The sequence below is a fragment of the Dendrobates tinctorius genome, unplaced genomic scaffold (genome assembly GCF_039654945.1).
Source record: "Dendrobates tinctorius isolate UK_male_01 unplaced genomic scaffold, ASM3965494v1 ptg000065l, whole genome shotgun sequence".
NCBI lineage: Eukaryota > Metazoa > Chordata > Amphibia > Anura > Dendrobatidae > Dendrobates > Dendrobates tinctorius.
This window is the reverse complement of record NW_027361733.1, coordinates 6,350,421-6,367,630: the sequence shown is the minus strand read 5'-3', so window position 1 is coordinate 6,367,630 and position 17,210 is coordinate 6,350,421. Positions and strand designations below refer to the sequence as shown.

At 47.0% G+C, this 17,210-nt stretch overlaps 1 protein-coding gene across 4 annotated transcripts in view; it reads right to left on the bottom strand.

Moving 5' to 3' along the window:
* Window positions 1–266: 266 nt before the first annotated feature.
* The window catches only part of LOC141094692 (uncharacterized), a 66,503-nt gene continuing 49,559 nt past the window's right edge, over window positions 267–17,210 (bottom strand). For 3 of the 4 annotated variants that reach the window (XM_073580578.1, XM_073580579.1, XM_073580577.1), the window contains exons 10-16: window positions 13,652–13,729; window positions 10,822–10,921; window positions 10,373–10,503; window positions 5,616–5,736; window positions 5,255–5,404; window positions 3,429–3,601; window positions 267–2,441 (exon numbers count right to left, since the gene is read on the bottom strand). In XM_073580578.1, the coding sequence (XP_073436679.1) occupies window positions 2,169–2,441; window positions 3,429–3,601; window positions 5,255–5,404; window positions 5,616–5,736; window positions 10,373–10,503; window positions 10,822–10,921; window positions 13,652–13,729 (1,026 nt within the window). In that variant the 3' untranslated portion in view covers window positions 267–2,168. The remainder of the gene's footprint in view (window positions 2,442–3,428; window positions 3,602–5,254; window positions 5,405–5,615; window positions 5,737–10,372; window positions 10,504–10,821; window positions 10,922–13,651; window positions 13,730–17,210) is intronic. The other variant, XM_073580580.1, reaches the window with a different exon arrangement.

Sequence of the window (17,210 nt, the reverse complement as noted above, 5' to 3'; positions counted from 1 at the left end):
TTGATAAGAAATTGGAAGAACGCACAGGTAGGCTCCCAAGCTCATGTCAGCAGATGTAATAAGTTATGTATGTTGGAGCTTTGAATGATGAAAGAAATCAGTGGACAATGTCAGTGATGCAGCCATTGTGTATAACATTTGTGGGATGAGCTTTGTGTTAGGAAATAAATGGAAGTTTATGGACATCTTCAGAAATAGCAAAAGGCGTATGATTTTCTCTACACATTTCTCTTATGAGTAAAGGAAGAGATAGGTAAATCAGAGGCTCCGCTTTTCCAAATTCCTTTATTGAACATGGAAACAGAAATATTGCACACAGCGATGTTAAGTGGAACACTGATCGGTTTGTCATCAGATGAAATGGTCCACCGTTAGAGCTTCATATTAAAATAAAGGCACTGACCTAAGATGACCACTGGGCACACAACATTCGAGTAAACGTGTAATGGTCAACCACTAGAAAGGGTAAACCCCAGATGGTTCTGATGTTCTTCCATTTACGTTTTGCCCTAATCCTCAGCCATCTGACGGCCTTTACAAGCTATTGCTGCAGAAAACAGATGCAACGTAGTTTTAGAAATGGAAGTCAGGATAACAGCTCATAAGACACGGTTCCCAATCCACATATGCATTATGAGAGCAGTACTAGATTGTGCCTGGCGAAATCTGCCATTATGTAACTGACTGATCTAATATAACGTTATTGCTGTTGGAGAGTTTCTCACATTATCCTATAGATGGGAAGACTGATCCCAATGTCTGACATGTGTAGATTAATCCCTGTGTTATGAGATGTTCTGCAGCCATTTAATAGACCATTGTGCTTCATTTTTCACTATTTTCAAAATCTCTGCTTGATAATAGTGATTGAGAATGTTCTTATTTTCATAGCCAGTCAGAAACCTCTTCCTGACCATGCTGTAGGAAATCACCCAACTCCAGAATGAGTCATTTTCCTTGTATTAATATATGTATCAGCAAACCTGCAGGACCTGTCAAGACTGGATACAACTATAACAAACCCTCAGCTGTGTGAAGTGCCAGGCAAGACAAAATTCAGCCTTTGGGTCTAAACAGTAATTAGGAACCTTGAAAATAGTGAAGAGCTGAAACACAGTAAAGTTGCAGAATTTCTCATACCGTGGCATACGCGGCTTCAATAGTAAAAAGTTGGTCACACTCGTCAAACACTATGTTTGACGAGTGTGACCAACCTGTCAATCAGTTCTCCAAGTGATGCTACAGATCGCTTGGAAAACGCTAGCAATTCTGCAAGCTAATTACGCTTGCAAAATGCTAGTTTTTCCCCGGGAAAATCGCGGGAATCTAAAATACGATTTTCCCGCAGAATGGAATTCCGGAATTCTCGCGGTAATTTCCGCTACGTGTGAACCCAGCCTGAAGCTCAAGAATGAGCCCTAACATAAATTGAAGATGACACATTAAATATGGTGAATTTTACAGCTCATGCAAATGTCTGTGAAGCCCGGTGAGAGCACAGACCGCAATATGAGAGCACGGAGTGTCTGCGGATCTCTGGACCAAAGCTTAGCTGCCTTAGGCACATGAGGCTGTTGAGCTGGAAGACAAGCTGACAGTCTGTTTACTACAGTCCGTGTTCACACAGAGACTCAAGGACATCTGCATGAGTCATTAGTCAGTTAGGAGGCCATACATGTAGCGGCAGCGAGCCGTGTAGCAAAGAACTGCAATTTGCAATGTGCTTGTGGGGCCTGAGACCCTCCCATCATTACAAGCATTGGCTCCTGAAAAGTCCACACGGTGACTGCTCCTTTGTGCGCGGACCGCAGGTAATTACCAATCAGTAACCTTTTACAAAGCCTCACTGGATCTAACCTGTGACCCATTAACTATTCATCTCCTCAGGTTTATCGTTCCTTCCTGTCCAATCTTTGTTACTCCTTAAAACTAAATTGTTTTTCAATAACATTTAACTGAAGAACAAAACTCTCTTCTCTGGTGTGTTCATCCCCTTCCATCAGAATGAGTGTGTTCATCCCCTTCCATCAGAATGAGGAATGTGCATAGCGGAGGTCCCATTATAACTGCGCTCAACAGCTCATTTCCAGACGGGTGCCAGGACTGCGAGCCAGTTCTGAAATCCAGGGAGCCCCCAAACTTTGGTAGATTTCACACTTTTTTCTCCCTCAGACGGCCTTCCCTAAAATCACCTGAGCGTGTATGGTGTCAGCATCTACCTGCTCCATTTCCTGCAGTCCTGTCACCTGTAGGCCAATGATACTGCCGTCCTCAGTCTGCACCGGGAGGACGTGATACTGAGACAGGGCATCAATCTCCTCCGAACTACTGATCAAGAAGTGGACCTCAGCCTCCTGTTCTGCAGGAACCACCTGCCAGGCAAACTCTTTTTCCAGTGGCCCCGGGCTCCACTCATTCTCCAGCAGACTCGATTTATTGTTCTGAAATTAGAGGGATCAGCATAATGTCCGTTACAATCTTAGTTACAAGTACTGAATGAGGACTCCTTTTAACCCCTGATAATAGAGCCTAGAATGACTATACAGGTATGGGGCAGCCCTCACCTCAGATATTCATCATCAGAAGGGTCAACTTATGCCATTTCTCTGGCCATCAGCATATGCTGCCTCCGGTAAATCAGCTTGGGGAATTTGTTAACTCTCAGGGGGTATACATCATCTACACCAAAATATTATGATTGCTTAACTTCTTCACACCAATTTCCGTTTTTGAGTTCCCGTTTTTTTCCCTCCCCTTCTTTCCAGAGACATAACTCTTATTTTCTGTCCACAAAGACATATGAGGACTTGTTTTTTGAGGGACAAGTAGCTCTTTTGAATGACACCATTCATTTTAACACCTAGTGTGCTGGAAAATGGGGGAAAAAATTCAAAACGCGGTGAAATTGCAGGAAGAAAAAACCCACAATTCTGAGATTGTTTTTTGCGAATTGTTTTTACGGTGTACATTTATTGGTAACATTGACCTCGCAATAGGATTCTCCTCAAAAACAGGATTATGGCGATACCAAACGTGCAGTTTTTATTATTTTACTGGTGAAAAAAAATCAGATGCCTGCAAAAAATTTTTGGTGGTTGTGTTGCTATTTTTCAAGACCTAAAACATTTTTATTCTTCAGCCTGAGGGAGCTGTCTGATTGCATTGTTCCACCCACAACTGTTAGTGGCAGGTCCTGGCTATAATACACAGCCATCACATGACTGGTCTGGGACGGGATCGCTGCAGGAGCCCACGCCATACACCCACTTCCAATTGCAAAGTACATGTACGGCGGAGGTCGTGAATGGGTTAATCAATACTTTCTGCGGCACCTTAGGAAATGTTTCCACCAGAAACATATTTAGGACTGCTGTTCTCCGCACAACCCTCACAAGGTAATCATGAAATCTAACAGTCTTCATACTCACATTTCTCATCACCACTTTCCTCTTGATCCTGAGCATATTAGACTTCGCCGTCTTCTCTTTCTGATGGTCCTTTTGATGCTGTCTCAGGACAAAGCGCTCATGAAAAGTGGCAGGGCAGAAGCGACACTTCAGTGCATACTCTGTTTGAGAATGCTGTTTGCGAATGTGAATCTCTGCAAGATAAGTCACAATGAAAAATATCAGGACTGACTATGGAAGGCGATAGTGGAGGTGGTAGCCACGATAAAAATACACTACTCAAAAAAAAAAAAAAAAAAGGGAACACTCAAATACCACATCCTATATATGACTGAATGAAATCTTCCAGATCCAAATCTTTATTCACTGCATAGTTGAATGTGTTGAGAATAAGACATAAAATGTAAATCAAAATGAATATCCCATGTAGGTCTGGATTTGGAATTATACTCAAAATCAAAGTGGAAAATCAAAATTCAGGCTGATCCAACTTAGGTGGAAATGCCTCAAGACTGTGTGGCCTCAATGTGACTGTATGAGCTCTCTACAACGCCTGGGCAGGCTCTTGGTGAGGCGGCGGATGTTCTCAAGAGATCTCCTCTCAGACTCTCAGACCTGGATTAAAGTATCAGTCAACTTATGGCCAGTCTGTGGTGCAATGTTGCGTTAGTGGATGGAACGAGACATGATGTCCCAGATCTGCTCAATTGGATTCAGGTGTGGGAAACTGGCAGGTCAATCCATAGCATCAATGCCTTCATCATGCAGGGACTGCTGACACACTTCAGCCACGAGGCCTAGAATTGTCATGCATCACAAAGAACCCAGGACATAGTGCACCTGCATATGGTCTTACTATAGGTCTGAGGATGTCATCCTGGTAGATAATGGCAGTCAGGGTACCTCTGGCTAGCACATGGTGGGCTATGTAGCCCTCCAAAGAAATGCCTCCTAACACCATTACTGACCCGCTGCCTAATCGGTCATGCTGAAGGATATTGCAGGCAGCAGAACATTCTCCACGGTGTCTCCAGACTCGGTCATATGTGCTAAGTGTGAACCTGCTCTCATTCGTGAAGAGCACAGGGCGCCAATGTAGATTCTGCCAATCTTGGTGTTCTCTGGCAAATGTCAATCGTCCTGCATGGTGTTAAGCACAACACCCACTTGTGGACATCGGGACCTTAATACCACCTTCAATGAGCCTGCTGGAGGTCATTTTGCAGGGCTCTAGCACTGCTCCTTCTGTTCCTCCTGCTGCTGGGTTGTTGCCCTCCTTCAGCCCACTCTACGTCACCTGGTGTACTGGCGTGTCTCTTGGTACCTGCTCAATGCTCTGGACACGGTGCTGACAGACACAGCTACCCTTCTTGCCACAGCTCACATTGATGTGCCATCCTGGATGAGCTGCACGATCTGAGCAACTTCTGTGGGTCGTAGACACCACCTCATGCTACTGTACCTCTAGGGGTGAGCAACGACAAAATGCAGAAGTGACTAAAACAACTGCCAAAAAGGATGAGAACAGAGAAGTTATCTGTGGTCACGCCCTGCAAAATCTCTCCTTTAAAGGGGTTGTTTTGTTAATTGTTTATTATTTCTACCTGTTGTCTGTTCCATTTGAACAATTGATTCACAATCGGTGTTGCTTCATAACTGGACAGATAGAATTCACAGAAATGTGATAGACTTGGTTGCACTGTGTTGTTTAAGAGTTCCCTTTATTTTTTTAAGCAGTTTAAAATGGTCAGACATCTATCAAATGTATGATTATCTCTGTTCTCCCTGCAGACAAAATTCCGCTTTTCTAACTAAAGTTCCTGATAAATGGTGAATAAGATACTCACTTAGGCCAACCTTCCCAGTCAGGACGGTGTCACACAGGGGGCAATGTAACTTGGGCAACTCTTTTGTGTGTTTCCGCAGAACGTGCATTTCCATAGTAGACTTTTGGGTGAACGTAATCTGACAGATGGAGCATGAGAATGGACGTTCACCTAAGGAAAATAAAAAGTTATCAATCATGAAAAATGCACAAAAAATTAAAGACCCAGCAAGTAATCACTCTCATAGTATCACAGAAGTTGGAATATCATCACAGTATAATAGTCTCTCTTCTTTTGACTTTTTAAAGGCTGAGAATACCCTTGTTGCACCTTGTCAGAAGGCTTTTACCTTGCATGCTTCTATGTTCCCCATCTTACTGACCTGTATGCGTCCTCTTGTGTCTAGTCAGCTTGAAGGCATCTGTGGTGGCATAGTTGCACTGATCGCAATGGAAAGGTTTGTAATCATTGTGAATTTGTATATGTGTGATCAGGTCTTCAGCCTAAAGAGATGAATCACACAATTACAATACAGTGATGCACTTACAGGACCCCAATCTGTGCACTAGCATTACACAATATATTATATGTATGCCCTGGTACTTTATCCTTTCTTTTAGCATTATGATAAATATTCGGTTATTCAGAGAACCGTAAGGTTTCCGAAGACAGATCTCCTGTGCAGCAGCCACACCCAGGCAGCCGCTATAGGACACCAGTGGACAAAGAGAAGCTATCCACCAGGCCAGTGGGGATGTAGTTAAATCTTGCCTTTCTCCACTATTCCCATTTACTAATAGTGATGAAGCAGGAGCAAAATATCATAATATCAGGAATCTTCAAAATCTAATTGCACAAGGAAAGACTAGAAGCAATGGGATGAAACTGAATGGGAGGAGACACAGATTAGATATTAGAAAAAACTTTTTGACAGTTAGAGTGATCAATGAGTGGAACAAGCTGCCACGAGAAGTGGTGAGTGCTCCTTCAATGGATGTCTTCAAACAGAGGCTGGACAGACATCTGACTGGGATGATTTAGCGAATCCTGCTTTGAGCAGGGGGTTGGACCAGATGGCCCAGGAGGTCCCTTCCAACTCTACGATTCTATGATTCTACTAATACAAATGCTTCTCACAAAATTAGAATATCATCAAAAAGTTAAACTAATATATTATTTATGAAGTTTTAATAATAATGCAATAATGCACCCCCCCAATCCTGATATGCATGGTCCCCTCACCCCCCCAATCCTGGTATGCATGGTCCCCTCACCCCCTTTCCTGGTATGCATGGTCCCCTCACCCCCTTTCCTGGTATGCATGGTCCCCCTCACCCCCCTTTCCTGGTATGCATGGTCCCCCTCACCCCCCAATCCGGATATGCATGGTCCCCTCACCCTCCAATCCGGATATGCATGGTCCCCTCACCCTCCAATCCTGATATGCATGGTCCCCTCACCCCCCTTCCCTGGTATGCATGGTCCCCCTCACCCCCCAATCCTGATATGCATGGTCCCCTCGCCACCCTTTCCTGGTATGCATGGTCCCCTCGCCACCCTTTCCTGATCTGCATGGTCCCCTCACCCCCCAATCCTGGTAAGCATGGTCCCCTCACCCCCCAATCCTGGTAAGCATGGTCCCCTCACCCTCCAATCCTGGAATGCATGGTCCTCTCACCCTCCAATCCTGGAATGCATGGTCCTCTCACCCCTCTTTCCTGGTATGCATGGTCCCCCTCACCCCCCTTTCCTGGTATGCATGGTCCCCCTCACCCCCCTTTCCTGGTATGCGTGGTCCCGTCACCCCCCTTTCCTGGTATGCATGGTCCCCTCACGCCCCAATCGTGATATGCATGGTATCCTCACCCCCCAATCCTGATATGCATGGTACCCCTCACCCCCCAATCCTGGTAAGCATGGTCCCCTCACCCTCTAATCCTGGAATGCATGGTCCTCTCACCCCACTTTTCTGGTAAGCATGGTCCCCTCACCCCCCTTTCCTGGTTATGCATGGTCCCCCTCACCTCCCTTTCCTGGTATGCATGGTCCCCTCACCCACCTTTCCTGGTATGCATGGTCCCCTCACGCCCCAATTGTGATATGCATGGTCACCCTCACGCCCCAATCGTGATATGCATGGTCCCCTCACCCCCCCAATCCTGATATGCATGGTACCTCTCACCCCCCCCCCCCAATCCTGATATGCATGGTACCTCTCACCCCCCCCCAATCCTGGTAAGCATGGTCCCCGCACCCTCTAATCCTGGAATGCATGGTCCTCTCACCCCCCTTTCCTGGTATGTATGGTCCCGTCACCCCCCTTTCCTGGTATGCATGGTCCCCTCACGCCCCAATCTGGATATGCATGGTACCCCTCACCCCCCCAATCCTGATATGCATGGTACCTCTCACCCTCCAATCCTGGTAAGCAAGGTCCCCGCACCCTCCAATCCTGGAATGCATGGTCCTCTCACCCCTCTTTCCTGGTAAGCATGGTCCCCTCACCCCCCTTTCCTGGTATGCATGGTCCCCCTCACCCCCCCTTTCCTGGTATGCATGGTCCAGTCACCCCCCTTTTCTGGTATGCATGGTCCCCTCACCTCCCTTTCCTGGTAAGCATGGTCCCGTCACCCCCCTTTCCTGGTATGCATGGTCCCCCTCACCCCCCCTATCCTGGTATGCATGGTCCCCCTCACCCCCCTTTCCTGGTATGCATGGTCATCCTCACCCCCCTATCCTGGTATGCATGGTCACCCTCACCCCCCCATCCTGGTATGCATGGTCACCCTCAACCCCTTATCCTGGTATGCATGGTCACCCTCACCCCCCTATCCTGGTGGTATGCATGGTCACCCTCACCCCCCCCCATCCTGGTATGCATGGTCCCGTCACCCCCCTTTCCTGGTATGCATGGTCTGTTAAAATAAAAAATAGTTATATACTCCCCTTCCGACGGCCCGCGATCGTCACTCCACATGCCCGGCCTCGTGGTCCCAGTAATGCTTTGTGCGAAACACCACTGATGACGTCGCGCTCTCGCGAGAGTGACGCCATCTCCGGTCTAAGGCGCAAGACATTACTGGGACCGCGAGGCCGGGAGCGTGGAGTGGTGATCGCGAGCCGTCGGAAGGGGAGTACAATCTTTTTTATTTTAATTCTATTTTTTACAGATGCGCTGAGCCTGATTGAGCACTGCGCCTGCCGCTGATTGGTCACGACCAATCAGCGGCAGGCGCTGCTTACCGTTACAAACAGCTGCGCCTGTCGGTTACAGACAGACATGAGAAGACATTATATATATATATATATATATATATATATATATATATATATATATATATATATATATATATATATATATATATATACACACACACACACACACACACACACACACACACAAAGAGAGAGTCATTACGGAGTGATCTATTTCACGTGTTTATTTCTGCTAATGTTGATGATTATGGCTTACAGCCAATGAAAACCCAAAGTCATTATCTCAATAAATTAGAATAATTAACAAAAAACAGGCTTCCTAAGCGTTTGAAAAGGTCACTCTGTAATGACTCTATATAATATATGAGTTTCACTTAGTGTATTGAAGAACTGAAATAAATTAACTTTTTGATGGTATTCTAATTTAGTGAAACGCACTTGTATATTACACAAACTTCTGGGTAATCTCTCATGACAGAGTCTCAAACTAAACATCGTGATCTAGGCCATGATGAGACAATCAGATCCCAGAAACCACTTCTTTCTATAAAAGGAGAACACGCTAGTCCGATATCGCTAATGCAGGTTGTAAAACCTCATATCAGCCGTGATAAAGGAATATTTTTTTATGAAAAGCAGCATTCTATAGGTTTGTTTTTTGTTTTTAAATGCAGCGGTGCAGTGGTTTTTCTAATGTACAGTTTCCTGCCTCTAGTCTCATACTCCCCAGCCACCATTTTCATCTTTTCTCGGTGCTGCTCCTTTCAGTCTCCTGCAGGTTGTGACTTGCCGGATTGCTCCAGCGTTTGCTGGGCGATCCAGAAGTCACAACTCCATGTAAGTCTATGAGAGCCAGAATGAGGCTCTCAGACGTACACAGAGAGCTTGTGACCCTCTGATTTCTGGTCACTCAGAAAGTCATGGTCGCAAGATGGCGGCGTGGGAACAGAGCGGTGCAAGGTGGTGCTGAAGACAGCAGGTGGTAAGTATAACACAACAGTCAGGGAATCACTTAAAAATAACCTGTCAGCAGGTTTTAGCTCTATAAAATAAAGGCATGGCCATAATGTCACTGTGTTGCTGATAAATATGATGATACCCGATGTAACGGGATCTGCTCACCTTATGAAGTTTTCAAAAAATAATATCATGGGTTTTGGGGCGGGACGTAGGGGCAGGGTCTTCTTATGGTTCTCCGCCTTCCCCATCCATCAGCTTCCTCTGTTTATTGTACAGGTCACTGATTATTCTGGCTCCTACTAGTCAGTTTCCTACTCCACACTGATGAGGGGCAATACCCCGAAACAGCTGTCTGTGGATGGATACCATGTTTTAGCATAGGTGGTTTCCTTCATTGGAGACTGCCCTTCCCGTGGTTGTTCCTTCCCGGTGAAAGACCTGGCTAGTCATTGCTTGCGTTGAGAAACATGTGATGGTGTCTCCGCGGCTGTTGATTTACTGATTATTCAGTGACCTGTCAACTTTTTAAAATTCTGCGCTTCCACCATCATTGTGAACGAGGCGCGTGTGCAGTTTGAGTAGGTGTATTGTGTGCAGGGACTTCAATAAAATGGTGCTGAATACGGCGCATGTGCAGATCTGGAATAATCAGTGACCTGAACAAGTAGCAGAGGAGGCTGGTGGGGGGAGCACAGGTAGAACGAGAAGAACTTGCCCCCAAATCCCAGAAGATGTCATTTTATGAAAACTTCACAAGGTGAGTATTCAGCAGCCACTCAGCGGATCGCTTCACATCAGGTTTCAGATTAATCAGCAACACAGCACCATTATGGCCATGCCTTTAGTCTATAGGACAAAATTCTGCTGACAGGTTCTCTTTAAATACTTTTACTTACTGTACAAAAAAAAGCAAAACATAAAAAAAACCAAAAAAAAACAAATACAAACGTCACCACTACTCACCTCTGCAGTTTCGTGTTCACAGAATGGGCACTTGAACAGGTTTTCTGCTTTATGCGACTTTTTATGCTTTGCGAGCTCCAGACCGGTGAAAAAAGATTTGTCGCAATCTTTACATCGATGAAGTTTCACCTCTGTCAGGAATAACGGCAACAGCTTATATATCACACCGACAACAGCGATGTCTTCTCTATATGGCTGCCTATACATGGAGCCGTAGTGCTCAATTACTAAGATTCTTTGCCTCTGTGGCTTCTACAAGTACAGTGCATGGTTTTGTGATGCGACCGAAACCTGCACTGAAAATATTGGAGTATTATGTGATACTGTGTGCGCACGGGCGCCTTACATGAAATTATATGTCGTTCTTATATCAAATCTAATTGGCCCAATGTACAACAATATCTCAGGTCAGTGAATTTTATCAATAAATTGCCAAGACTCTGACTTACCAATTTGATCTTCAGGGTTAATAAATTGAAGCCTCCTTCTCTTCGGCAGGGCTGTGGGCAGAGCTGCTGTGCCCTGAGAATCGCTGTTTTGATTCTCAGCCTTTAAAGACAAAAGCAGAGAGATCATTACAGCTGCGATATAGCACATTATCACTTCTCTTACCCCAGTAGACAAGTCATAGGACCAGATTTGAGGAAGGGGATCCCATGTGCTATACATTACATCATTCCAACCTATCCTGCAGTTGCTTATTTTATCTACATTGTCCTTCGCATTATCAGCCTCTGTCCACAGTTTTTGGCAATCCCTCTAGATTGTAAGCTCTTCTGAGCAGGGCCCTTAAGTCTATTGTTTAACCACTTCACCTCAAAAGCTAGTTTTCACCTTCATGACCAGGCCAATTTTTACAATTCTGACCAGTGTCACTTTATGAGGTAATGATTCTGGCATGAAACCCCGAGGGATCCATTCACCATAATAAGGGAGAAGCATTACCCTGGACTTTTGTCTGGTCTCTGCTCAGTGGTGTCCTCCTTTATAGAAGTGCACAAAACTATGGCAGACTGCACTTTTATGCACATCCAAAAAGACAGAACATAGGCCAGACGGCGTCCACAGTGCCTCCAACTGCCTCATTAGAGGGAATCTTCTGCCGGGGGTTCCATCTGAATCACATATTTCAGAGATTTACACGAAAACCCCAGTGTAAGCGTCCATTGCAGAATAAAAATGAGCCGAACCTTACTGCGATCTTTGGGAGGCAGAATGAACAAATTAACAGCAGGTGAAAAATTGTTTATATTTTTTACGTCGTTCCTTATGCGGAATAAGTGATTAGACAACTTTATTCTTCGGGTCGGTGCAATTACAGCGATATCAGATTTGTATTTTTTTTTAGGTTTGGCTGCTTTCACACTTTAACGCTTCACTGGGGGACACAGGTAACCAAGGGTGTATGCTGCTGCCACTGCGCAAGTTAGCTTCTCCTCAGCAGTATACACCCACCAACTGGCATGAAGCTAATCAGTTTTAGCTAACTGTCAGTAGGAGGCAGACACGGGGTTGTTCTCAGTCCCGGTTCTGCCTTAGGTTATTTTTTTTTTTATCAACGATTTCCATTTTGCAGGTTCAGCTTGTGATTGGGACAACAGAGTGGAATTGCGTCACTCCCCTAAAGACCAAGAGCACAGTGTTGGATTGCTTCACTACTGTTGTCTCCCCATTCTATCTGGCAGAAACCTATTCCCCTAACACATCAAGAGTGTTCAGGGCATCCACAATGAGGACAGTCGGACTGGTCCTCGCCACCAGAGTCAGACGAGGACGATGGGATGATAGCCCGAAGATTTGCGTCCAGCCGCTCCATGATTTGCAGCCAGGTTCTCGAAGTCCGTCTCCTCTATCAAGTTTCCGAAGGATTTCAGATCTTCAGGACAGGTATATCCATCCAGGACGTGAGGGGGCTCCTGTTAATAGATCATCATCACTATTCCCCAGACATGCAGGAACTATTCTAGGTCTCATCCCTCTTAACAAGTGAACTCCTGTCAGCGGGCAAAATAACTTTAATTCCAGTCTACCGTGCCCCCCCCTCCACAGCCATTACCAAGAAATGTAGTCCCCGGCCACATTCCAGGCCTTCTTCCTATAATGGAAAACACTCCAGTCAGCCCAGCCGATCATGTGCGGCCAAGACAACCGCTCCCAACCAATCAGGACGCTCCTACCTCCGAGCTCAAGGGATCCCTGAGTGTTCTTTTCACAGCTCCATTTCCTCCGGCAAATGGAAACTTTGCGCTTTTTGCTGGCTTTAACCACACTACCTGGCACCATTTTCAGCTACTGGCTTGTGTCGTACAACAATAGGCACAGATCTGGTTCCCGCAGCACAGCTTCACCCGACACTCCACACATCGACGACTCAACACTGCTAGAATCAGGATCCATGGTTTGAGTAAGCTCTGCCCTGGGAGGGCAGTTCTTTTCCCAGCTTCACTCCACTCACACATTCTATGTCTAGACCCAGGGATCCTCACTCCCATAAACTCCCATATACTCCTATTGTTCATTTCCCTTGTTCCACTTGTAGTAAGTTTCCCTGTTGTCAGACCTCATCGCTGTGCCCTAACTACAACCCATCAAATATGCCAATCCAGGAGCTCCCCACTACTTGTGACAAGTTTGCACCACCGCCCCCCCCCATAGACACACCTGAGTGGGCTGCATCCCTCTCCCAGTCAGTAGCCGGCCTCACCTAGGAATCCTAGAATGACTGCCCAGCCCTACTTCCACGTCGGTCCCCCGATTGCTCCCCTTGGTGTTACGGACCCCGTGGCTCCTCAATCACTAAAGGTAAATGCAGGCATCCTAGGGGGTTCTAAAAAGCATGCCTGCAATAACTCATCATCTACGACCTCTAGGATCCCATCTCTCTCCCTCCTCCCTGAGACTCCAACTCTGCTGAAGTCATAACCTCAATCTGAGTCATATTCTGGTCTAGACTCCAAACAGATCAATAAACTAGGAGACATGGTAAAAAGTCTAAATTGTGTGGGGTGGGGCGGTAGTGTGTGTGTGTGGGGGGGTAAATTTTAATGTCCGTTTTTTATTATGTCTTTAAAGTGTTAAGATCTAGCACATTTGATACTATTAAAGGAAGATAGATGCTTTATTAATGCATACGGTTTGGACATGTCTCAAAGCAAGAATGCAGGTTCCCTGGTCTATATTACAAGCTATCAATTGACGGTATACGCCTTACTATAATCGCAGTTCAATCAGGAACCTAAAAGATATAGGTTTATAAAAAGAGGGATTTTTGGTACTTACCGTAAAATCTTTCTTGGAGCCTTCATTGGGGGACACAGGTAACCATGGGTGTATGCTGCTGTCGCTAGGATGCGGACACTATGCAAAAAAGGAAAAAAATAGCTCCTCCTCAGCAGTATTCATCTACCTACAGGCACAAGGCAACTCAGTTGGTGTTAAAGCAGTAGGAGAAGTAACCAGAAACTCAACATATGTACCAACCCAAAACAATGGCACATCGGCCAACACGGTACAACATTAAGAGAGGGTGCTGTGTCCCCCAATGAAGGCTCCAAGAAAGATTTTAAGGTAAGTACCAAAAATCCATCTCTTTCTCGCTTCATTGGGGGACACAGGTAACCATGGGATGTCCAAAAGCAGTCCCAAGGGTGGGAAAAGGGAAAGATATGTATGGAGAAAAGAACTTAGGTCAGCCGGTGGGAAACCGCCACCTGCAGTATTTTCCTACCCAGGCCTGCATCAGCAGAGGCGTTAGTATTAACCTTGTAAAACCTCACAAAGGTGTGTAAGGACGACCAGGTTGCAGCCTTGCAGATCTGCAAAGCCGAAGCCTGATGACGAACAGACCAGAAAGCTCCCACAGCCCGGGTAGAGTGAGCCTTCACTCCCGGAGGAGGCAGTTTGTCCTGAACGTGGTATGCTTCCAGAATCGCTGAACGATTCCAACGAGCAATGGTGGATTTAGAAGCTGGGAGCCCCTTTCGACGACCTTCAAAAGACAACAAACAGGGAATCGGACTGACGAAAAGAAGCAGTCCTAGAAAGGTAGACTCGAATAGCCCTGACCAAGTCCAACTTGTGGAGGGACCTTTCCAGGGGATGAACTGGAGAAGGATACATAGAAGGAAGAACGATGTCATTGTTGATGTGGAAGGCAGAAACTACCTTGGGCAGAAAAGAAGGAACAGGTCGGAGGACTACTTTAACCTGGTGCAGGATCAGGAAAGAACGGCAGGACAATGCTGCCAGCTCGGAGACCCTCCTAATAGACGTGATGGCAACCAGGAAGTCCACTTTCCATGAAAGGAGAGAGAAGATAATCCTGAATTGGCTCAAAAGGCGCACGCTGAAGGGCACCAAGGGCAAGATTAAAATCCCATGGATTAACTGGAGGATGGTAAGGACACACCAGGTGAGCGACGCCCTGAAGAAAAGTCTTCACCTGGGAAAGAGAAGCCAGATCCCTCTGGAAGAGGATAGACAGAGCGGACACCTGACCCTTTAGGGTACTGAGTGAAAGGCCCGAGTCGAGGTCCGTTTGGAGAAAACTATGGACGGAAGGAAGGGAAAAAGAAATAGGAAACAAACTGTTTCCTCACACCACCGGAAGAAGGCCTTCCAACATCTGTGGTAGATGCGTGATGATTCAGGTTTTCTTGCCCTAATCATGGTCTGGATGACCTTGTGAGAAAACCCTGAATCCCTCAGGACCGCGGCCCTCAACGAACATGCCGTTAAACGCAGAGACTGAACTCGGGTGGAAGAGGGGGACTTGTGAGAGAAGTTCTGGATGGTCTGGAAGCCTGCAGGGGAGAAGGTTCACTAGCTCCACATACCAGGCCTGTCTTGGCCAATCTGGAGATATTAACAGAACGGGGACCCCTTCTGCCTTTATTTTTTTCACGACTCTCGGAATCAAGGAGAGAGGCGGAAAAAGATAGGGCAGCTGGAACAGGGACCATGGAATCACTAGGGTGTCGCAGCCGATGGCCATCGGGTCCCAGGACCTGGCTACACACCGAGGAACCTTGTAGTTCGCTCGAGAAGCCATTAGGTCGACATCCGGAATGCCCCACCTCTGACAAATTTGAAGACGGACGGGTTGCGAGACCACTCGCCTGATGACTCAGAAAATCGGCTTCCCAATTGTCCAGCCCTGGAATGTGAACGGCTGATATGGCGGGGACATAGCATTCTGCCCAATGCAGAATCTTTACCACCTCTACCATAACCTGCTTGCTGCGAGTCCCGTCTTGGTGGTTTGTAAGCCACGGCCATGGCATTGTCCGACTGAATGCGGGCTGGCTTGCCTGCGAGGAGGGACTGCCAACGGAGGAGGGCAAGAAGGATTGCCCTGATCTCCAAGGGATTGATTGAGAGGAGGGCTTCCTGAATGTTCCAGCGCCCCTGCGCTGTGTGATGGAGGAAGACAGCCCCCCAACCCAGGAGACTGGCATCGGTGGTGATGACCTGCCATCGGAGAGGGAGAAATGACCTCCCGCGCAGGACTGAGGCGGATTGCGCCCACCAAGTGAGGACTGCCTCACATTGAGAGGTAGAAGCACTGGATGGTCTAGGGAAACTGTTCTCTTGTCCCAGGTAGACAGGAGGGACAGCTGGTGGGAGTAGGTGTGGAACTGGGCATAAGGCACGGCTTCCATGGAGGCGATCATCTTCCCCAGGACTCTCATGCAGAACCGAAGGGGAGGAGGGACTGGGTGCTTTAGAGATTTGATTCCCTAGCAGAGAGATGAGAACTTGGCCTTTGGAAGGAAGACTCGAGCTTGGATTGTGTCGAAGTCCATGCCCAGGAACACCAGACGCTGAGTTGGGATCAAGGAAGACTTCTCATTATTGATTATCCAGCCTAGACAGACCAGAGTGTCCAGAGTGATCTGGAGGCTCTGATCGCAGTCTCGGCGAGATAGGCCCTTGATCAGGAGATCGTCCAAGATAAGGGATTATGAGAATCCCCTTGGAGCGAAGGATAGCTATGACCGCTGCCATGACCTTCGTGAAGACTCTGGGGGCGGACGCCAGGCTGAAAGGGAGTGCCGTGAACTGGTAATTGTGTTCCTGGATCGCGAACCGAAGGAACTTCTGATGCTGCGCACAAACAGGAAAGTGAAGGTAAGCATCCTGAATGTCTACAGAGCAAAGGAACTCTCCCGGGCTCCATGGTGGTCATCACCGAGCGTAAGGACTTCATTCTGAAGTAGCAAATCCGAAGGTGGCGATTCAACTGCTTGAGGTCCAAGATCGGGCGGAGCGAACCATCCTTTTTCGGGACTACAAACAGATTGGAGTAGAACCCTGAAAACCATTCGTGCCAAGGAACGGGTACAATTACTCCTGTGTTTAGAAGGAAAGACGGCCTGGAGAACCCCTGGGACTTGAGAAGGCTGTTTTGGTGGGAGAGACAGAAAAACGTCGATTTTGTAGCCGGATGTAACGATCTCTCTGACCCAGGCGTCATCGACCACTTACAACCATGCCTCCCTTAAAAGAAGAAGCCTGCCTCCCACCCTGGAAAGATTTCCAGGTGGGGGTGACCCATCATTTAGAGGAGAATCTATGACTGCGAGACCCAGAGGGCATTGAGGGGCGGCCATTAGGCCTCCAGTGAGGGGTAGGTTTGAAGGATGGTTGCCTTCTTTCCCTTTGTGCGGAATTACGGTCCTGCTGGGAGGAGCCGCCTGAGGAAGAGAAAGGTCGGAAGGAGCGAAAAGGCAGGGGTCCTTTTCTATTGAAGGGACGTCTTGGCCTTGACTGGGGCAGAGAGGTTCCCTCCGGTGACTTCCGAAATGATCTGGTCCAGCTTGGACCCAAAGAGCCTAGA